The 23,657-nt window shown below is 41.8% G+C and overlaps 1 protein-coding gene across 1 annotated transcript in view; it reads right to left on the bottom strand.

The window, feature by feature from the left end:
- The window catches only part of pum1 (pumilio RNA-binding family member 1), a 41,204-nt gene that overhangs the window by 7,288 nt on the left and 10,259 nt on the right, over positions 1–23,657 (bottom strand). Inside the window, 18 exon segments of the mRNA XM_086178122.1 lie at positions 251–385; positions 898–1,027; positions 4,399–4,669; positions 5,548–5,790; positions 6,803–7,102; positions 7,321–7,455; positions 7,702–7,840; positions 8,092–8,234; positions 8,336–8,434; positions 9,943–10,036; positions 10,150–10,414; positions 10,502–10,674; positions 10,774–10,967; positions 12,838–12,943; positions 14,410–14,478; positions 14,800–14,922; positions 22,615–22,767; positions 22,769–22,787. Coding sequence (XP_086034248.1) covers positions 251–385; positions 898–1,027; positions 4,399–4,669; positions 5,548–5,790; positions 6,803–7,102; positions 7,321–7,455; positions 7,702–7,840; positions 8,092–8,234; positions 8,336–8,434; positions 9,943–10,036; positions 10,150–10,414; positions 10,502–10,674; positions 10,774–10,967; positions 12,838–12,943; positions 14,410–14,478; positions 14,800–14,922; positions 22,615–22,767; positions 22,769–22,787 — 2,791 coding nt within the window.

Below are 23,657 nucleotides of genomic sequence, written 5' to 3'. Positions count from 1 at the left end.
AAATAGAATGTAGTGGTCCATGAGCGATGAACTCTCATTTACACCTACTTTCAGATCATGTGGACACTCTCCCAAAGTGGGCCACTAAATTCTTCTTACAGTAACAACCCACATAACAGTAGGGGAGTGACAGGATCGGTTTATCTAAAGGCTGTTTCAGATTCCAAGAGTAAAAGACAACAGTTGTAAAGCCCGGTCTCTTCCACTTGTTCGCACTCTCACACGGTCAAGAGGGAAATCCATTACTCACAATGACTTGCTGGTCAGAGGGGATGAACTCCAGCGCTTTCTGAATGACCCTGCAGCCGTACATCTGCAGGGCCAGGGACAACACGTGACCCCGGATCCGCTCAGCCAGAGCCAGCTTCTGGTCCAGGCTGCCAAACTGAGCATCACATTATAGATAAACAAAAGTTTGTAAATCTTATCTTCTGGTTAAAAAGATTACAGTGCACAAAGAAAAACACAAACCGGCGCAAGGTTCTAAAGCACCTTTATTTTGGAGGTTGAGGAAGCAAATACTTAGAAATACCTGGGATACCACTCAGATATCATTACATTTGAATTATAAATTATCAAACTCATCCTACCTTAAATATTTTGGAATTTATATATATTTTATATTTGGAAAACAAACGCCTTGAATAATGTTAAAGTCCCTTTACCAGGGTTGTATACTATCACTTTTGCCCCTGCTATTTATTGTCAAGTTATATTTAACTTATAATATAATAACGCTATCATTGTAATTTTCTTCCACTTAGTGTGAATTAAAATGCTGTCCTGACATACGTGAGTGCAGAGGTTAAGAGATTAACCTATTTTCAGCATCCCACACGAGTGGGGTTCTGGATTGTGGCTTTTCCACGTAATGTCACAGATTAGACCTCAACATACCTCAAAGAACTTCTGGATGACGTAGTTTCCGAAGACGTCCACCATGAGCTGGTAGGCTGCTTGCAGAATCTCACTGAAGACGAGCTGGCGCTCGGCAGGACTGGCTCGCTCCAACTTCAACTGGATAAACCTGGAGGCGGCAGAGACGATATTTACCGATCTACTGTTAAATTATATTACATTTCCAACTTATTTTAACAATAGCTGTATGGGGTTGTAGAGCGCTGCTTCGAAAAATCTATTTCATATACAGGGGAGTACAAGGTGCGAACTTGGGAGGATAAAGACAAATATACAGATCGGAGATTGGAGCGGCAAAGTGAGGCAGAGGTACAAAGGCAGTGACAGAGTCTGACCTGAGGGAACCGGTAAAACGTAGATAAGGCACTGAAGGACAGACAGAGGCGCTGAAAGAAGCCAGCAGCCTGTGAGGTGATGCGATGAACACCAGAGAGAGGTGCAGATAAAACGGACAGGGATATTGAGGGAAGGAGAAAATGTCTGGAATGAGCAGACGGGACGTCACGGTGTATAAATAGATTCAGCTTCAGTCACAAAAAAAAAAAAAAAAAAAAAAAAAAAAACAGCATCCAAGACGTTCAACTCGGCTCAGGGAACCAGGAACCAGGCTGGCCTCGGGGGCCGCTGGCCTCGAATTAGCCCTTCTCTGAAGTGCCTTGCAGAACGAGGCAGAGACTCGTGCAGGCGCATCGGTCACACTGTGTCCCGTTAATGAATGCCACAAAAACAAAAAGTGATAAATATTCAGCGTCCCAATCCCATTTCTTTTCACATCATAGGTGTCTGAGCGCTCGGTCCTCCCCAGGGAAGCAGCGGTTATTCATTCCAAAGAACAAATAAAAACCTATCACCCATTTTACTACAATTTTAGTCAATTACAGTATTTGTTATTACAGGATTTCCACATTAAAGCGAGCATTCGTTGATAGGGTAGGAATGTCCTAATTACAAAAAAATACGGCCGTTTTATGCCACTGGTGAGAATTAACTGCAGGACAATAATCTAAGCTCCGCTTACAAAGGTCAATCACCTGAATACCAAAGGTTATCCGTACGCTTGAATGTGAACAAATATTAGCTTGTTGAAATGAAAGCTTGATTTCAACAAACATCGTTACTCCTTTGGGCTTTTAATTCGTAGGACTATGTCAAAAGGCGGCTTGGGATTAGTCTCGATAGCGACGCTTACGGCCTGCTAAAAGTCGGCTCTAAATTCTACTTTTCTGATGACGCTGGTCTTCTGGGGTGTTCCGGGAGTGTCAGTTGTGTCGGGAAATACACTGAGGTTATCAAACAAAGACCAAGATTTAGCAATGTCGAGTTTTTTTTTTTTTCCCTTCAGGTAATTTTACAGTGAGCATCCAAACTCCTGTCGCCTGATTAAGATCTCTATCTAAAGATAAAAAGCTAAGATCTTGTCAGGCATTTCAGTCTCCTTCAGTTCACCTTTTATCTCTGAAAATGCACTGGACTGTTTTCAAAAAAGGTCAAAAAATGCTGTGAGCAATTTGAAATTAATTACCACTGGCAATCCAAACAGATATGAAAAAAACACATTATAGAATATTAAAAAATAGAGATATCCTAAATAAAAAGATATTTAGCATCAAGAAATATCAGACTGAATGACAATCAGGCAATAAAGATGTAATAAACAAGTAATTCCAAGAAAATGACTGGAAAACTGTTGTTTCAGATTTCAATACAAAATTTAAAAGGCCAGCTTACTAATGTTGTTCTGCAGCCTTTGATTAAAGTGGAAATTGTCCAACACTTGTTTTACACCCAAGTTAATTCTTTTTTTGACTTTGTGATTTTTTTTCCTTTGCTAAGCAGATGTAATGATCATGACGCGATCAAGCACACTGATGGTGCGTCACATCATCTATCCAGGCCTGAATATATTTGTGCCAAAATGAAGCAGAAGAACCCGAGAAGACGGCGAAATGAGGCAGAGACTCGGAGCCGTGTTCCTGTTCGCTCGGCTTCGGTGCGGTGAGGAAACACCACTGTCGGGACCTGGGAAGACCCTGGAGCGTAACGCTGAAATGCAACTATACAAACATTTAGCTGAGTCTTTTCATCACATTCACACACGCTCCACTGTCCGGAGGGTTGTTACACTGAAATATTGGCACATCCTGCCGGCTTTCGTTCGCTGTCAAATATGAAAAGAAGCAGGAGAACTTTGATCCGGAACGCAACTATGAACTTGACCAGGACGTTTTTTCATCCTGAAGGCTTCTTTTTTTGACTATTTCTCAACTGAAAACATTGGTTAAGCCAAAAATCTAGTATTTTGGCCCGCTGTGCTCCAACAGCCTTCAAACTTTCCTTGACAATTATTATGAAAAATAATTAAGACTGTTGCAATTGTTTTTTTTCATCAAGAGCCAACAGGAGAGATGAAAGTGACTGTTGAGAGATGAACAAATGAAGTTTCCAGAGTTTGATAAATAACTGATCTTCCGTTTTCAGAACTTGATTATTTTTAAAATTATTCATACTGTTTTATGACATTTACCAAGACTGGCTCACATTGACCATTTGTAAAGATATGAAAACATGAATCTAAAGAATAAATATTAATTTACCATTCCTGATATATTAAAGATTGGCAGGGTTCACAATTCATTCAAAAGGCAATGGTCTTGAGTTTTACATTTCTATGCAATTACTTCTACAACCTCTGACAAAAAACTTGTAGATGTCTTCGTGGCATTTTTGCTCAACAGGAGAACGGAGGTCTCTCCTTGCAGAAACATTTCATCAATATTTTTCAAAAAATGTGACATGCCAAATGAATCAATATCAAGCAATCTGACAAAGACTGCAGGGAATATTCTATTACTCTTCTCGCACCTTGACAAGCGGTGAACATGTGAAATCGCTATGCTCGAGGGTACAGACACATCAGACCGGTGCCAATGGCAGTCAGCTGCTGTGTTGCCGAAAAATGTGGCACTTGGAACACATCGCCCACCACCATCTAGTATTCGCGTCGTCCACCTACTTGAGAGGAACTAATTTGTCATTCATGAATAAAACTTTAAGAAAAAAACGGGAAGAAATATGAGCAAACGTTGCTGAGCATTTAGAATCCGCTCTTGCTGGGTTTCACAAAACATGGCCTTCTCGTAAAGAATCAATCCGATTCAGATATAAAGGTTGGAGTAGGAAGTGGTCCGATCAGACACAGTTCTAAAAGGAGAACAAGCCCTCTTAACAACTGCTGAACGGTCGGCATTGTGATCTCCGTTGCCGATGGTCTCTGCCATCAAATCACAGTGTACAATTTGCTGGAGCCAACATATAGGACACAAAGGGAGACTAGATCTATCACCCCCGCGGGGTTTGAGGACCTGATGGTCCACAAGCCTGAGTGACAACAAATAAACAACATATTCTGAATCTTTTCCGTAAGTGAAACACTTCATTATCAAGGTCTAAATCAAGGCGGGTGAAGTTTGCTGTATATACCTGCTGCCGTGCTGATCCTGGCTGAACTCCATGATGTGACCAGCAATGTCTCTGAGCTGCAGGTTAGGGTAACGGTTATTCCTGAAGTCTTCGAGGAGGCGGCTTCGGCCCGAGGGCATCACGTCGGACATGCCATAGCGTAGCCGTGATGACGGGAACAGCTGGCTGCTCGGTGAAAAGAGGGAGGAGCCTGAGCTGGCAGCGCTCCGGTACTTGGCCTCTGCTCCTGGAGCTGCAGAGATGAAACGCCCACTACCATTGGTCAGGCCTCCTGTGAGAGAAACAACAGGACAGCCTCTGCACAAATAGTCTAAAAGTAGTATCCTCTGCGGGAAGCGGGTTGGAATTCTGATACATTTCTCTGCAGAATAACTATTAAGCTACGAAGGACATTTCAGAGTAGATCAACTTAAAACTGTGTGAGAAGCTTAGCGCATGGACATCTACAAAAGAGAAACTGGTTCATCTACAACTGAAAGTGGAAGCAAGAAAAGGGGTACAGCTTCATGTTTTACCAAGACGCCTGGAGAAAGTAAAACGGCAGCAAAACCTTAAAAGTACAAAGGAACCAGCAAAGTGGAGGCAGTTGCACGCATGCAAAATTTTGTCGGATTTGTGGATTTGCATTAATAAAAAAGGCTCACGGGCTCAGCAGGAAGCCACCTCTGGTTAAGCCTGAGATGGGTGGTATGTTTCTTTTGCTCGATTTGGTCCCAAGCATTACTAAAAACCTTAAGTAATGTCGTTCTTAATTTCACTAAACATTTTCATGTTTTCATGTATTTTTCTAAAAATCAGGCCACATTTCAAACAAAGGATGGCACTGTGAAACACGCAGTGCAGGCGAACTAACACTAGATGGCGGCACCTGCTGAAACATTAATGCAATACATTTTCCAAATAGTTTTCAGGCTAAGCAATTGACATGAGAGCTGAACTGTATCCTGGTCGTGCCTAAAAACTGTTCTTTAACTGGGAACGGTTCATCTGTCAGGTCTGAACCTAAAACCCCCCGAGCATGCAATGAGCCAAAATCAACAGCTTCATTCCTGAATGTCAAATAAAATTGCTCGCATTGTTACATCAAGCTACAAAACCCCACGGCAGAGGTTAATCGCAATTCACTTTAGCCCAAAGAGAACCACTCACCTAGATTGAGGTTGGAAGAGGAGCTGTGATTGGACAGTGAGGGTGGGGGTGTGAGGGAATGAGAGGGGCCCTGGTTGGGGAGGGGCATCCCCACCGGGCCGGGTGAGGGACTGAACCCCAAGGTGCCATTATAGAAACCTCCGTGGCCGATGGGAGTGAGGCTGGAGGGTGTTCTTTTGTACAGCTCATTGTTGCCGGTCAGGGAGTCCCGCCTGGAGCCGCTGCCACCACTAGAGTTTGCCACTGGGGGGAGACATGGGTACATGTAAATCACTGTTTGTGCCTGATTTTTTTTTTTTTCTCAATTGGGTCTTTTAAATAGAAAAGTCAACATTCAGAATCTCAGCAAAAACCAATCAGATGATTCAACGCATTACTGATCTTGATATCTTGGGCAAACTACAAACAACAGTCTTCTATGAGCATGTTCAGCTCACACAATCTTCAGATGGTCAGGGAAGGACTCCAAACATGCATAACAGTTCTTTGTGTGTGAGAATAACCACTATCTTAATGTCATCCCTCCAATAATAATTTTATATGCATATATCTATCTATATCTATATCTCTATACATACACACATAGAGAGAGGGAGAGACTTGTGGAATGTTTCAAAAGTTTTAGGAATGTAGTAGGAAAATAAACAAACAAACAAATAAATAAATGTTTAAAAAAAAAAATGTACAAAATAACCAACACATTTTTTTTGTTGTTGTGAGGCTTTCTGCACATCTTGTTGACTTTTGACTTTTCCGCAACCTACTGAGTACTGCTGACTGTTTCAGATACCGTATACTTTCAGTAAACTTTAATGAGGCAAAGTCAGGCTTTGTATTCTGACAAGGGGCAGGAAAAATCTAATGTCACAATTCTAAGAAGCCCATTGTTGTCATGACTTGAACCGGACTTAAGGTATGTGTTATCAACTTGACTTCATCAGAAAATTACCAAAGGTTAGTAAGAATTTATAATTGTAACAAATTCATAGGCAATAATAAAGAAAATGACAACGTAACTTACAAAACACGGTTCGAAACTTATGAATAAAAAGAGATGATCACTGATTAAAATCACACATTTCAAGAACGAGACCTTTTGAAATCTAGAAAAAATGTTTAATATGACCACTACTTATAAATTATAGTTCTTATAAAGGGATGTACGTTTCATACGGGTTTCGACCCGACACGCCATACAGTTCAGCGCTATATTTCCAAGTGTCACTGGGCTGATGTTGAAAAGAGACGGTCCTACCTGCAGTGCCAAAGCCTCCCAGTGTGGCCCCGAGTGTAGCACCGAGGGAGGAGGATGCAGGCTGGCTGAAGCCCAAGGAGGCGGAACCTGGGCCGGGCTGGGCGTTGCCCTGTGAGAACAGAGAAGAGCTCTGGGAGGAGGAGCTGAGGGACGATGAGCCGTAGAAGGAGCTCCCGCCCAGAGTGCCGCCGGGGCCGCCCTGCTGCTGAGGCTGCTGGGAAGTCATGGCGCGGAAAGGACCGTTTGCCCCGCCGCCCAGACCCCCGTTGGCACCGCTTGCTGATGCCGCTGCAGCTGCAACTGGCAGAGGGGAAAGAAAAAGAGAGATGGCCCGAAGTCAACATTGATCCCCTCCAGCCCTGCAGCTTTTTATCTGAATGATATTAAGTGTGGAAAAAAATCAACAATGCAAAAAGTTATAATCATCTTGCAAAAATCTACATTTAGAATTTCCATGTGCAGTGCTTTTTAAACCAGCAGAGGTCAGCAAAGTCTGAACGTCTGTGTCCGGGGATTACCTGCTTGCGCTGCCGAGGGAGATATGATGACTGAGGCGGGGGCCATAAGGCGGACAGGGCCACTCCTCGCTCCAGTATTGACCACCAGCGCCCCTGTCTGATCATAATAAGCTGCAGGGGCCAGCACAGGATAACCTGGGAATGGGACAGCAGCAAATTGCTCAGTGTGCCCTAAGTGATGTAAGCATGCAATGCTTTAGTGAAATTTGATTGAGATACAGCAGATTATGGGTCAATCTGGCAATGAAAAAATATGCAGAGAACCACTAATGTTTTATCAATGAAAATGCAATAAGTTTGTTGGGGCGGATTTACAATCAGAAATACTTTATTGATCCCGGAAGAAAATGAGTCAGACACGGTGGAGAATGTTGTACTCACCTGGGACTCCCGCTGCCAGTCCCTGCCCAAAGGCTAGGGCAGAGTTGACCGCTGCTGCTGCGACAAGCTGGTCATTCTGCTGCCCTTGCTGACCTTGGCTGGGGGTCAAAGGTCGCTGGTTTGCCCCAGCACGCATTACCTTTACAAAAGGAAGCAAGTGTTATCATCAGCGCAAAAATGATGCGTGGTTAATGATCATATAATACTTTATATCAATGAACCTTCACACAAGACAGAAGGTGGAAGATGCATAATACAGAAGATAGGAATAGTAAATCTTTTATGATGGCAGAAGGATCAAACACTCAACAAACACATGGCCAAAGCTCTGACAGAACTTTCCGACAGCTATAGCCAGTGGCCAGTGCTTTTGGCAGGAGGAAGTCTGACCTGCTGCTGATTCTGCTGGCTCTGTCCTGCCGCCTGCTGATTGGCTGAGTTGTTGGCTGCTGCAGCTTGCTGCTGAAAAAGGTTGGCAGGGTAGACCCCCCAGGGCGTAACACCATAGTACTGGGGAGGCATCACTGCCGGGCCTGGACAAAAAAAAAAAATGCGAAAAAGAAGTCCATTACTTGCAGAAAATCGAAATTGATCGAAAAGTTCTGTTGACATTTGAGAACACGCGGGAATTTACCGAGGGTGGCTGCTGCTGCTAGACCGGCCGCGTAGGGGTCCGTCCCTGGTGGAGCCGCGCTGATGATGTAGGGGTTGGGCACAAACGCCGGAGCCAGACCTATGAACCCAGAGGGAAAACTTATTGCAAAAACAAAACCAATTCTACATTTAACATGAAATACTCCCCTGCGCTCAAAAAAAACATTCACTGGTAAATGTTACATACACAAGCACGCACGCACGCACACACGCACGCACGCACACGCACACAAACACAAACACAAACACACACACACACACGAGGTCTACAATTCAGACGCTAGTCAGGCCATCGGGAGCAATTGGCAATTTAATGTCTTGTCGTGCACATGCAGACATGAGGAGCCGGGGATAGAAACACCAACCGCCTGATCGGAGGGACACCTGACCCTGTGCTACGGTCACTTATTAAAGAATAAACAGTTGCACAAAACTAAAAATGATCTACTTTGCATAATTCAGAGAAATATCATAAACCTGTCATGCATCAATTGTCTTCCCCGAAAAGTGGCAAATGTTAACCCGACATATATTTGTCGCCAGGCCAATTTCAAAATGAAACCTCAGCTGATTCAGGTTGAAGAAAATGTATATTCTGTATTGATTATCCACCACGTACAAGAAAGGTGGGTTAAAAATGATAGTGTTGGAATTCATTGAAATCTTCATTGCCAAAAAAAAGCCTCATCTCAGCACAGGAGTCTGTCTCATCAGTATGAAGGGGTGGAGGAGCGTGAAGAAGTCGATACTACTCCTGGCAAGATGTTATAATGCGCCCAGTGATTGGCAAACCATAAACATTGTAGACATATGCAGGAAAGAGAAAACCTTCCTCCTGGCAACAACAGGTCCTGAGTATGACTGGGAATATTTCGCTTCATTTTATCACATCAGACAGACATTACCTAGTTCAATGGCAGAGAAAAAAACGTCAAGTTGAGCAACATAACAAACCCATGGGTTTGAAATAAATTCAAACCACACGAGTCATGTGAGACTAAGTTGTAAATTGTGTTTCCTATCCATATATTTGTGACAGGACAGCTATGTCTCTTGAGGGTCTTTCCCAAAGCAAATCAATATTAAAATTTATTTCCAGGAATTTACACACACACGCACGCGCGCGCGCGCGCACGCACGCACGCACGCACGCACGCACGCACACACACACACACACACACACACATTATATTACCAATATTAAGAGCATTTCATGCTGAGGCGAACGTAACTAATCAAAGAGCTGAACTCTAGTATAAAATGTTGTTTCTTTATTCCTTAAATACTAAAATAGAATTGATCAGACTAGGTTCAAAAAGAAAACATCTTCGGTCATAGGTGAAAGTCCAAGTATTAGCACCCAAAAGGATGGAAAACCAATATATTTCTGCCTCTCTTAGACTGCTGTTGAGGTTATCTTTGGATTCTCTCCCAATTTGCTGAACAATAATGATGGCAAAACTATAAAATTAAAGCTCCGGGAGTCAAAGAAAATAAATCTCTACTTTATATGCTAAGAAATGCAAATGATAGAAATGGTGTCAAATTCAAACTGAAGTCAAAGTGAGAGCTGAAGCGCACACGTACCAATGTGGGGCTGCTGTGCTGCTGCCAAGGCATACTGCTGCTGTTGGGCTGCCGTCAGCTGCTGCACGGCCAGAGCATTGTTTCTCTGGAACAGCTGCTCACATAACCAAAAAAAAAAAAAAAAAAGACCACATGTAAATGGTTCATGAGCTGTGGCCCCAGAAGAACTCACAGGAAACAATAGACGTCTGGCTGCTTGTTTCTTACCTGCTGCTGGTTAGCGTAATCAAATAAGCCCACAGTGGGCGCAGAGTCCATGGGCATCTGGGAGTTGTAGTCAAATTGCAGAGGCTCCATCACAGATTCCATTGGATCCATGGTGACTCCACCTTGCTCTACACCAGAGAAGTCCTCAGGGGGTTTGGGGCCTCCACCTCCTCCCAGAGGTGTCAAGCCCTCAGCCCCTACACCCCCGGGACCCCCGAGCAGATCACCCTCGGGGCCAGGGGGCGGCATGTTGCCCGGGGGACGACTAAAGGAAAGAGAAAGAGACATGGGCTCAGCCTACATTGGTTTCAACGTTGAGAAGCATTTTACCCGGATCGTGTCTGTGTCCTACCCAAACTCTTTGACGTCGACGTCGAGGCCATTTTGTACGGGCAACCCGTTTGGGTTGATGACATCGTTGATGACGTCGGCCTCGGCTTCTGTTAACTCTTTCAGTTTCTCCCCCTCAAATGTTGCCTTTGGCTTGTCCCTCTTTTCGTCTTCCACCTCCCCGTCCCGCTGGCCCTTTGGAACAAGAGGGACGAGGAATTCAATTGGTCTCCGTGACACGTGGGCGCCATCGCATGACCGCCGGAGGAGGCGGGAAAGTGAACGGAGACTCACGTAAGGTACTTTTCGGAGGCAGGAGTCCAGTTTGTCCGCCGGCGAAGAGGAGAGGACGTATTCGACCATGCTGACTCCAAGCCCTCCGCTTTCAGAGCGCGGGGACATCACTGAGCCCACCCCGACTTCATTGCCACCGTGAAACCCCTGCCCTGGCCGACGGGACACCATGATGGGCTGAGACACCGAATGATCTGCCGTGGACAAAAAGACAAGACAGTTGAACGAGATGAGCAGAAGGAAAATATAAGCACAAACATAGATTCAGATGAGTTTGTAGGGTTTCCAGTTCTGCTGGTGCACATTTTGCAATGTCATTGTGACAATATAATATTATTTCCTCCAAGGTATGTTTTACAAATCCTTCATTTCCCACATTGGCATTATCATCTCTATTTAAGTAGATTTGGAAAACGGCGCATTAACACTGCATTATAATTTCCTTGATTTTAACATTGTGTCCACAAAAGACTAACAAATCCTGAGAAGCTGTCATTGTGTGAATTTGCACTGGAGTTTCGATTTGTGAATACAAATAATACGTTATGGTTGAGAAAATCTCATTTTGTATTCGGTGATGGTTACAGTAGCTGTTCCTTCTTTGTCTCACTGTGAACAGCTCAAAAATGAACAGCAATTTGTCTTCTTGCTGAAAAAAAGAAAGTTTCACAATAACACTTTTTCCATTTACTCTGCTATACCACACACACTGGAAAGGAAATAGAAATGTAGGTTTGAAAGGAAATGTTTTCTTCAGTAGAAGTACAAAAACCACAAGGTGAAAATACACGCTCTGCCTTCAAATCTACCTTGTGTGTAAATATATATATAATAAAACCGAAGAGCCAAAAACCCATAAAAGTAATACGTGCTTATTGCTTGTAAAATGGTTCCTCTGAGCGTTTCACTGTCATATTGAATGTTTTTCAGATTAATGTTACTCCTGCATTAATGAGTTTGTAGAGCTTAAGGCCATCGAAGTACTTTATATTCTGTTTTTGGTTGTTTAATCTATGAGATCATCGGAGCCTGTTTGTAGCATCACTGGCCTGTGAGAACCATTTACCTCGAAAATATCACTCAGTGTTTGTGACAACGCATTTTTTAAGTGATTCAAGCGGGCGTTTTAAAGGTTGTTATACTTGAGAGGCAGGAGACACAGGAATCTTCGAGTTTGAAAATCAACTGATATGAAGATCTATGATTTTTCGCTGGAGGGGAAAGTCATGAGGGTTATGGGAATAAGTATATTTGTAAGATAAAGTAGTTGAATGTAATGTACAATAAGTTGCTACTTACATGATGTATAATCAAATAGAAGTGACAAAGCAACTTTTTTGGTGAAGCACCTGCACTTAGTAACTCTTCACTGCTGAATAATATACAATATACAATACTAGTACAACAGATGGTGCGGAGGATGCGTGCTCCGAAAGAATAGACCAGGATTAGATACGTCGAATTGACTTTTTCTAGTTCTTGTGTTGTATTGTGTTGCTTGTCATGTTTTACTGAGGGGTGTTGGGGTTTTGTTTGGGCCGCTGTAATTCTCACTGCTGACTTAGGAACTCATTTCTTTGTACTTGTACTGTGGAAATTCCCATTTGCAGCTGCATCGCCCCTACCTACATTCCTTTTCATTACTGCCCAATTATCAATATTTGGTGAAAAACCAATCTGATTATAAAACTGCAAGCGCCTCCAAATTTCTGAAGGGAAAGTCCAACAAACATTGCAAATCTATGTTTTGTGACAGTTTTGGCCTTCGTTTTAATAAGTTTACTAAAATAAACACACCGTGTTGAGTATGACGCCCAAAAGGCTTGAAATATCTAGAAAAACATCAGGGTGATTTCACTTTGACATCAGCGTTTGATTCTGACAGAATCTAAATATAGATTTTCCAATTCCAGACAATGACTGCTGTACTGGTTTCTTGATGTTTATCCTTTTCTCTCACTCTCTCTTTATTTTTCCAAAATGCGGTTGGTTTTCACCAAGTTCATGCATCTCAAAAGGGCAGCGCCGGGTTGTTTAATAAATATAAATCCAAGCGCTACGCACCCGAAGCTCCCCATGCACTGTCCCTCCACTGGTCCAGGAAGATTCCTTTTGGTCCATCCTTCCCGGAGTCATCTGTCTCCCAGAACTTCTTACCAGTTAGCAACTGCTGCAGAGAGACAGGTCAAAAAGAGAGGAAAACGTGAGACACGGGCAGATACAATGATGCTGCAAGGAAAAGACAGAAAAACAGTCATTGAAGCAGAGACATTAAAACTAGTGATGGTAAAAAAAAAAAAACACAAAAACACCCCACTTTCTTACTTTATGTTGTCTGGAGAGAATCAATGGATTACATCACAGTGTTTTAAGGACATTTTTATAGACTCCACGTGTTTACACCAAAACTCCAAACAAAAAAATGTCTTTTCAAATGAGTTAACTATCTTTTAATTTAATTCCATGTGAACTTTGATACCAAAGAGACAACAAACAAAAACGACTACTTTACTCAAGTTTTGACCATTTTACTGTTCAGACAAAGCCACCTTTATATCCCAAAAACCTCTTGTGAGAAGATTTTGATCACAAGCATAAAAATTGAAAATATGGCGTATCTAGATAGTTATTAATATCCAACAGCCTTTTCTAACTTTAAAAATGACATTTTGAAACATTTGACGAATTACTTTAATACAATTTTCTATTCATAACAGAGCATTTTAACATTGAAAAAAAAGACAAAAAAAAATCAAAAATAAGACCTCCGAAGAGGACTAAACTAAAATGCTAAACTAAATTGCCACTTTAAACAAATTTAATGACCATGTCCGGTTGCAAGTATATTTATTTCTGATAATGTCAATCCAATTAACTACATCTGGAATAGATTTTGCACAGTAGCACATATGTATATATGACCTTCTGAGTGACAATGGAACAAAAGAAGCACATGCATTTAACTTTGTGTATGTTTATTAGTATGTGTTTCTTATTTTCTTTCCTTGCTGCAACTCGTAACTTCGTGCACCATCAGAACACCAGCCATAAACAATAGCAAGTTAGTGTTCCGCTTGTCAATCACTACCGATCATCACACAATTGCAATCAAAATTGTTACATGTTTATATAGCCTAATTAAAATAAATTGCGAACAACAATGTGTTTCACCGGTAAGTGTATTAACATTTTAATGCTTCTAGACATTGAACTTGATGCTTTTCAACGCTATTTGTGCTTTAATTTTTGCAAAATCATTGTATGACTGAACCACAGTTGAAAATCAACTGCCCGTCTAACCAGTTCATATAAAAAATGTTCTGCATTCTTTTGGGCATTTAGTTCTGGACAAACAACGCCTGTGTCGATGCCTCTCAGATCACATTTACTTGTCGGTCCTGTTATTCTAGATTGTAGGTGATCAGTCATGGATCTTTTCAGCCAGGTCTTGAAGACCAAGACATGACTTGAAGATAGATCGGCAGCCATTTCACAACTGAATATTGAACGTTTATTGTCATTAATGAAGCGGAGCAGACCTCCACAAAATTATAGATTCTTTTATTGAAATGTCATCCGGCCAAGTGTCTTCTGAGACCCAATCCAAGATCCCGACCGAGAGCCCTGAAGTCTCACCTCTCCCATTGCACGTCCCTCTAGAGCAAGAGCCTGGAAGTCATGGTTCAGCTCGTCCATTGACCGCACCTGAAGACCAGATGGACAGCTATCAAAGTCTGACAACAGTGTATGAACATGACTGCAATGTAGGTGATTTCACAAAAAAATAAAACAACTTCCATAACAGACAATTTTCTAAAACCCTGCCTTTCAAGCAGTTCATTACTGACAATATTGAATCTAAAAATGTCCAAGGTTATTTCATGGCATAGTAAAATGTCAACGAGTCAAAGCAGCTTGAGTGTCACCGGTATTGGAGAACAAAGTCACTGCCTTTCAAATCAAAAACCGTGGTTGAGCAAAGTAACATATTTGGAATTTGTGCATCAATAACACGTGGACACACACCTGGGTGTCATGGATATTGTCGCCAGTGGGCCAGCGATGCTTGCCGGGCTGCTCGCCATGCTGCCGCTGGAAGAAATAATCTACCATGGCATCATCCTGGGAACGTCCAGCGCCCGCCACACCCTGAGACACACACAAACACACACACACACATATACACACTTGTATCATACTGGATATGTGGTCAACAGAAACAAGCTAAAAGTGTATTGCACCAAACACCCAAAATAGCCAAAGTGTTATGGTGCTGGGTTTGATCCTGAGAATAACAAAATACAATCACATTCAAATATATGAAAATATTGCAATTTACAGGTTTTTGTGAATTATCATGATTTATTCAACAGTGCAATCACTTTGACAATGAAAATTGACAATGGGTAACCTTTGATAAGCAGGAAGCATTTATTTAAAAATCAAGAAGAAACTAGCGGAAGGTTTCCATGAGCTATTGAGAAATTACCTTAAAAATAAATTAAAAATAAAATTAAAAATGGTCGTGACATATTGGATGAAAAAAACGTTATACATTATACATACATTATATATTTCTAAGATTGCCGATGTGATATTTAGTGCTGGCATGTGCTGAATTAAAAAGCCAAGGGCAGATAGAGTTGACCTCTAAATTACTAAGTATCAGAAAAAGCATTTGGTTATCCATTCCAAGGTAGACACAATACACATCTGTATTGAGAACCAGGATTATTCAGATATCTCCAATCACATGAACAAGAATAGCAAGAGAATTACTACATCAAAACAGTATTGGAACATAATCCCAATATCTCTCAGGTAATCTCCATCTCCGATCTCACTCAACTTCTTTATCACTTCCATCCTCAAGCCTCAAGTACAATTGTTTGAAACCGACGTGCTGGTCTAGACCATTGTTATTAGATCAATGTTCAGCCCTTTTATTGTCCATTCAATCCCAGTCAGTCAACGCTTGTTACTTACAAGTCTTGGCAATTTGGAAAAGACAAGGGTCACGATCGGGGGAAAGCTGACAAACAATGAAAGCGGGAAACGGCTGAGGGTTTTTACACATCACATTCAACATTATCTACTTCCTGCATATTCCTGCAAGTACTTTCTTTAGCTGATGTATGACATGCAACAATATAAGAATGATCAAACTTTCTTGTGAGATAACAGCAGAATGCATCTTCGCAGACGCACAGCTTTTTGGCCAAATTCTTCCATGGTTTTCTGAAAGGCTCCTTGCCAGTGGAAGGTGTAGTCGTGATTGTGTGTGCTGGTCTTGTGGCAACTTATAAAAAGTGACACCGGTGGGTTATCTTACTGTGTGTGCGTCTGATCAGAACAACAACTTCCCTTTTAAACAGAGTTTGTGCACGCTTGGACAGAATGTCATAGTAAAAGCATCACAGCGGTACCAAGATGAAGTGACAAACCTTGCGAGTGTGCCAGAAATCGAACTTCGATTTGATTTCATTATTGGACTTGGAACCTTCTATTTTTTTTTTTTTGATGCTTTGACATGCAACTGACTTGCACATTCCCAAACGTGTATCTAAATAGGTCAAACCTCAGCATAACAAACAGTTTGCTAAGTAATTAGCCTGCAAGTAGACTCCGGTTATTACAATAATTTAAAAAAAAAGCACAATAACGAATTTGGTGCATTTGAATAATTTAAACAAAGAATTACAACATTAGTGAATACAGGCCTGGTGCTATCAACTTGTTAACTAAGGCCTTGGAGCAGTGAGAATTAGCTAACATGCTGGACCTGCTGTGTTTAGATATTTTAGGACAGTCGACATAATCCGGCCCTGATGTATCATGACTGTGGACGAGTTTCCTAACTGCCCCGGGACGGTTTTGATCAAGTTTTACAACAGGATTAACAACACTCCGGGCACTTGATCCACATTAAGTGAAAAGGTAAAACCCAACCTTTAAAAAAACGTGAGAATTCAGAACATAACTTCAGTAAACTGTGAAAATCGCTTTCCTGTTAAAAATCTGCTTTTGAACTGTCTTCTCCTTTCAGCTTTTCCCTTCAAGGGTCACCATAGCAAATCGACCTTCTCCATCTAACCCTATTCCCTGTATCCTCCTCTCTCACACCAACTACCTTCATATCCTCTCTCACTACATCCATAAATCTTATCTTTTGTCTTTCTCGAGACCTCGAGGCTGGCAGCTCCAATTCCAGAATCCGTCTACCAATATATTCTCTATCCCTCCTCTGTACATGACCCAACCATCTCAGTCTGGCTTCTCTGACCTTTTCTCCAAAACATCGAACATGAGCCGTCCGTCTGATAGACTCATTCCTGATCCTGTCCATCCTGGTCACTCCCGGAGAGAACCTTAGCATCTTCATCTCTGCAACCGCCAGCTCTGCCTCCTGTCTTTTCATCATTGTAACTGTTTCTAGTCCATACAGCATCTCTGGTCTCACCACTGTCTTGTAAACCTTTCCTTTCATTCTGGCTGATAGTCTATCGCAAAGTATCCCTGACACTTCTCTACACCCTTCCCAACCTGCTTGAACCCGTCTCTTCACCTCTTTTCAACACTCTCCGCTGCTTCTGTACATACTATTGGTCTTAAATTGAATCCTACACCTTTCTTGTTCAGACTCCGCTATCTGAATGTAGAGCTTGAGGAAACAAATGTGCCTTATATCTCGTGTGCTCTGTCTCATGGTGATTCTCCAGCACCCATTGATAAACAATGGCCACAGTCTCTGAAAACTGAACAAGAATGTTGTGTTCAATTAATGGTTGGTTTCCAGTCTAAATGCACTTCGACTCACATTCTGCCGGTGGTATAAAACCTCATCAGAGATTAGATTTGATTGAGAAGAGATAATTTATCATTTATATTTATGATGCATGCAATTGGACCCCGAATCTACTGAGCTGCTAAACCAGAGCCACAGAGGTGAGAAAACCTTCACAGGTTAAGCCATAGTCAGTCTTACTAAAGCTTGATAGATACGGTTCCAGACCCCCTCACAAATTAGCGGATAGACACCCGCTTCACCTTGGCTAGACTAATAGGATGGACTCGGTTCATAAAAAGAAAATGGAGGGGAGGATCATCTCGGCGGTGTCCCAGTTTCCTGAAGTATATGAAATCCCTGCGGATTTCATGGACAGACATGTACTCCTCCACTACTGCTTTCTCTTCTCCACCATAAGCAGAGGTAATGCCAGGATTTTCTTCTGAATCAACATCCTGCGTTCCGACGCGCATCGGTCAGAGGGAAATAGCAGCAAAAGCGGGTTTCCTTTCTAGTAATGGACATGGGTCTTGGGTGTTTTTACATCCCGGCCTGTTTGACAGGGGGTAAAGTTCCCAGCCTATTTTATTGTCGTGTGACCAGACAAATTCTGACACAATCTTGAGAAGGGGACAGTTAACTATCCGGAGCGCTTCCTATCGGGAGATCGCACAGGCATCCCATTAGGATCTGATCAACAGTCTCAGCCTTCATTCTGAAAGAGCATCAGTAAATTTATCTCACTGTAGGGAGGATGCCTGAATACGATGGCGATGACCCCAAAAATCTCCTTCCTGTCATTCCTGCTGTGAGGTCAACAACATCAAGAATGCCCCATGCTATGCCCGACCTGGCAAAAGACCAAGGTGCTAGATAAATGTGGCCTACGGAAGGACATGGGAAGAGGTCACAGCTGCTTCCCCATAACACAAACCGCTGAACAAAAAAAAACTAATCCAGACATCATTATGCTAGAAAGGTGACAGCAGATTTTTTTTATTTTTAATTTCTTAGCCACACAATAGTTGAAGCCTCCTTGTGCCAAAGACAGAATTCATCCAAATCATGCAATGGTCCACTGCTGCCTTTCCAAAACTTTAGGATAATTATGAAATGATAACTAAAGCAGCAGCACACATTTTATATTAAAAAAATCCAATCAACAACACATGAATAGTATGTTTTGTGTAAAAAACAAAACAAAAAAAAAATGTATGGCTCATTAAATTCTGTTTCTTTCACAAGTGACAGAGGCAGTAACCCGTTAAAGCCTTCATCGCACTCTTTCAAAAGGAAATGGGAATAAAATTTAAATGAAAATAATTATTTCATACTTATGTATCAATCAGGAGTAGAAGTACCAGAAAATGAGAGGGACATGAATCATTTTGAAGGGAGCATACTGTTTGCTGTTCAGACTTTAGACAAAACATCTACAGTTCATGAAAACGCTCAGCTTGTTATCTCAAAAAAAGTGGTCAAACAATTAAACTGTCATGTAGAGATGGTTATCAAGAATCTTGTTTTAAGAATCTGTCCAAAAACAGACTCGAGGATTTCATCCTTCCTCTGAATTCTTCAAATTCTCTTGAAAAATGCCAGCGTGCCAGTCAGGGGCATGCTGTAAAACCAATGTTAACTTCTTTGTCAATCATCACGCAGTTACGGGAAGATGCAATTTATTAATGAAAACCTGATTGATGGGGAGATCCTCACTAAGATTTATGGAGGACAACGACAAACTACTATCATCAAACTCTATTCTGCCCCACTCATCATAGCTTCCAAATCCCTCGGTTAAAAACTTTGAAATGAATCCCCACCCCTCTCCCCATAAACTATGGCCCCTTGCTTTCTTTGTTTGTTTTTTCAAAACTGCCTTGCTTCACATACAGATCCCAATGCCTTAGAAGAATTAGATCAACTGTTTCAGCGTCAGCAACACCAACGGCAAAGACCCGGAGGACGGTTTCCAATAGTGAACAGCGTATCGAGACCACCGTGTCGAATCTGCAGCCCGCCCCTTATTACTTGTTCATTGTATCTGAGCGCATTCAAAACCTTGAAAATGCAGATCCCATCTGCAGTCCTCCCATCGGTCCCATCGGCGCAGCAACAACGGTGGTCCGACTTAAACGCTTCTAAAACTACGGTTCTTACCATACATGTAGCCTCTCTGCAGGGCCTCCCCTCCTCCAGGTTTCCCCTAACGCCGGCTCGCGAGGCCGCTGGCTCTCTGTTGCGTGTCGCTGACAAGCTCCAGATATCAAACATACTAGATATTTGGAAGGGCTCGGCGATGTGCCGGCAAGCCTCATAGCTCGTGTCGCTGAGCAGTTCACACATAGCGCTCAGGCACAGATTTTTTTGGACCGACGGACACGAACTCAGCAGCCGAAAATGTGATGCATTTGTCGGCGAGGGCTAATATCAAGCGGCGGCAACCAGGCGCAGATGTTTAATTCCATCAGGTGTCGCCGAAGAAAAGGGAAAAAAATATAACAGGCTGCAGGGCGCCGATGGAATAAAAAAGTTCCCGAGTACTGAGGGATTGGAGACGACACACTTGTGATTTCAACGGACCGCCGGCACTGCCTCTTCACAGGTCATCACAGACGCTGAGCGCCACCTTTAATCACCTTTGTGACATCACAGATTCCCTCCTCACAGGCGGCTGCCGCAGCTTCGATCACCTCCCCTATGTGATATCGTGGCTTTTCAACCTTCACACTTTATGACATCGCAGCCACCCCTTCACAGCTGGCCGCCGCGGCACAGGGGGACGCAACTCCGCCGATGTCAACCGCTGGAAAAACAGTGGCGAAGGAGATAAACGGTGGGGGATTCTTGAACCCGCGAGAGGTGGAGGGGGGGTTACGAAAAGCAGCAAGTTTTCAAGCGAAAAGAGATTGCGAAATTAAGACTCAAGAGAATATAAAGTCATATAAGAGGATAAAATTCATGTTGAAACTTAATAAAAACCTGGGCTTTCTTTGTGGACTAAGAAAAGTTATTTTTGGGATTCATTCCTGTATTCTGAATCTCAGGGGTTCTGATAATGTCAATGGAATGAATATTCTTTTTATATAAAAAAAAAAAAAAATCACTGGCGGGTCATAATCATGAGATGACATCATGCTTGCCATTTATTCTGAGTTTGCGCACTCTCTTTGTCAGGAGGAAGTGTGAAACTACTCCGGGATAACGTCCATTTACAGAAAATGTTTCTATTTTCTTTAAAATGGAAAAAAAAAAAAAAGAAAAGGAACAAACAACTGATCTAAGATTACTATTTGAGTTTGAGTTCCTTAAAGGATTGCTGATTCTAGCTATTTGGAGTTCGCTTTTCTACTCCAGGCAGAATGTCACTAAACTTCTGCACAAGGTTCCATGACCATTTCAAACAGCAGTGTTTTCGTCATACAGCCTCCCTTCAGAAAATCACTGATTTGTTGCAGCAGTGTCTGATCCCTGATACACTACCGGACTACAGAGACAGCAGAGCAGATCTGGTGGCCCAATTTGACCTCTTGGGCATTTAAAATCACAAGGCCAACTGTTGCTCGCTTATCCAGGATCAAGATTCAAGATATGCCTTTATATACATATTATTCCATAACATATCAGTCAAATAATCCTGGATTCCAACAGTGACCTACCATTCAACCAAAAAAAGGCAAGGGGAATGAATCTGCTTTAAAAAAATAAATAAATAAAAAAGTTTAATCATCTACTACATATTGGAGTCATTATACTTCCTTGATGACAACCAGTTACAACATAGTAAGTCTCATATCTGTGGTAATAAACACACTTGTGGCAGTGAAAGTGCTGCTTTGTTCCAAGTAGAATCTTCAGTCACATGCTGCTGGGGCAGTGAGGGGAGGAGTAGTTAGAACCAAGTCACTTTTTTTTGCATTACTTAGCTGCTCCCAGGTGATTCCTTTTCAAGGAGCAGTGTATTTTGAGAATATAATCCTAAGAAGGCTATTACCTGCCTTAAGATAAACATTGTTGATCCATTACAATTTGCTCAGCGTCTAAAAGGCACTTGAAAACAATAATACTCATCAGCAGATCCATTTCAGGTATGTCTTATTGATTTGCATCTGCTGTCCGACTGTTCCGGTTGTATTTACTGTATCAATCAATAAATAAAGGAATAAATGCAACTTTTATGCTAAAAACAAATCAAGTACACAAAGTGATCTGCGGCAAATCTTCAACAGAATCAGACAAAATGTGTGGAGAGGATTAAGTTTAGAATTAGTCTAGGTTCACACTTCCTGCATCCATGTCATGCAACTGATTTGGTTCACATGTTCTCGGTTTTTATGTAAAGTGTGTCAACTCTCTTACTGGTCCTGATAGCCCACTATTTCTATGGTTTCACATTGATAATGGCTATCATATCAAGCCTATTTCCTTGATTAACAAGAATTGACAAGGTCCGCAAATACACGGATCCACAAATATTTCACAACACAAAGAGGGGATTCTCTGCACAGAAACAAAGACTTTTCGACCAGAAGTTGGAGCTGGATGTTTTGATGTTCATTTTTCTTTATGTCTGTAATCAGTTCACGAGGTAGTGTGTCAATATAGAAAGACTGAAAGTTCTTTTTGCCATCTATTTGTTCCACAAATCTTGTTAGAACAGGGAAGAAACTCCTACTCCTGTAATGAACTTGCCATTGTAGCTCACAAATTACAAGTACCTGAGCAGATGCACTTCCATGTAGGAACCACAAGAACATTCCTATCTTAAGTGTTTTCAACTGCTGTGAGATGCTGAACATACGACAGCTGGTAGGAATACCATGCTTGATAAGACGCTAGGGTAATTTACAGTTTCACAGAACATGATAGTAAAAATGCAAGAAATAAAGATGGTTTCTCAATGAATTTTACATAAAAACCCTGGCACCAAATTCTCTACCGGGATCAGATTTTAAGGCCATGACATAAACAGTGAGGAACAGACAATTGGCAGGGAAAGACAAATATGTCAGTGCGTGGGAAAAAAAAATGGCATGTGTTTAACATAGTTTTACCTGCTGGCTGGGGGGTGTGGCCTGAGGGGTCTGCCCAGTTGGAGGGGCATGTCCGCCGCTGCTCAGCACCACAGGCATGCTGGGAGATGTAGTTCTATGGTGGGGGCTGAATGAATCCTGCCAGAGCACTGCTTTCCTCTTCAACACACACACACTGCTCATTCCACCACAGCCTGTCAGAAGAAACGGCAGTGTCACATGCAGGCATCGGCTTCCTCCAACGACACCATTTATTTTTACGTTAAAAAGAAACACAATCTCATTAGCGGTTTTAAAGGTGCATCTTCACATGTGTGGGATCATTTTCAACATGATTTACTTTTGGCAGAATTAAATCTATCAAATGATCATTATCTCTGCAAAATGTAAGATAAACAAAGACCAGCAGTTTCTGGGTTAAGATTTGAAAAATACATATAAACATCATGACTTAAAACTTCAATTTGATATTTTAATCACAGGTATCAATATTTCAATAGTCCAATTTCAATAACCATGAAAGTCAAACGATCGCATTAGAAAACAGAGAGAGAGAATGTGATATAGCCAGTTGTGTACAAGGTATAATGTTTCCATTTTTAACTTAATGTTTATAAAATATGTATAACAATCAATTACCACTTGAAACTAGAGAAACAGTGTGTCTATAAGCAAGCTGCTGTACTTGGTCTCAATCTTTGAGTACCCAATGTAAAACTAAAGATTTAATTCCTGATTTAAGAGGTTTAGAGGGAGACTACCATTCTTAAGGCTGAGCTTGGTGCAGCCTGAGAACACGCGAGTGCTCCAACAGACAGACATCTCCTCTGAACACCAGCGTCAGGAAATAACCGTGGCCTGATTATTGCGGTGCGCAGCAATACAAAGGCATCATCATTTGCCACAACTTTGAAACAGGAGGGGAATTTACCAGCAGACTTTATTTCATTTGCAACCCTTTCAGAGAAGAAGGTCTGCAATTAGCAGTCTCTCAGCAGCTTAACTGAGCAACCAGCATGTTATCCTTCTATTTCCACAATAATTAACTGAAAAGTTTTATATAA

Source organism: Fistularia commersonii, chromosome 30 (assembly GCF_037954325.1).
Source record: "Fistularia commersonii isolate RoL2024-O1a breed Wild chromosome 30, RoL_Fcom_v1.0, whole genome shotgun sequence".
In the NCBI taxonomy this organism is placed as follows: domain Eukaryota; kingdom Metazoa; phylum Chordata; class Actinopteri; order Syngnathiformes; family Fistulariidae; genus Fistularia; species Fistularia commersonii.
The sequence above is the reverse complement of the archived record's forward strand: the minus strand, read 5'-3'. Positions and strand labels throughout refer to the sequence as shown.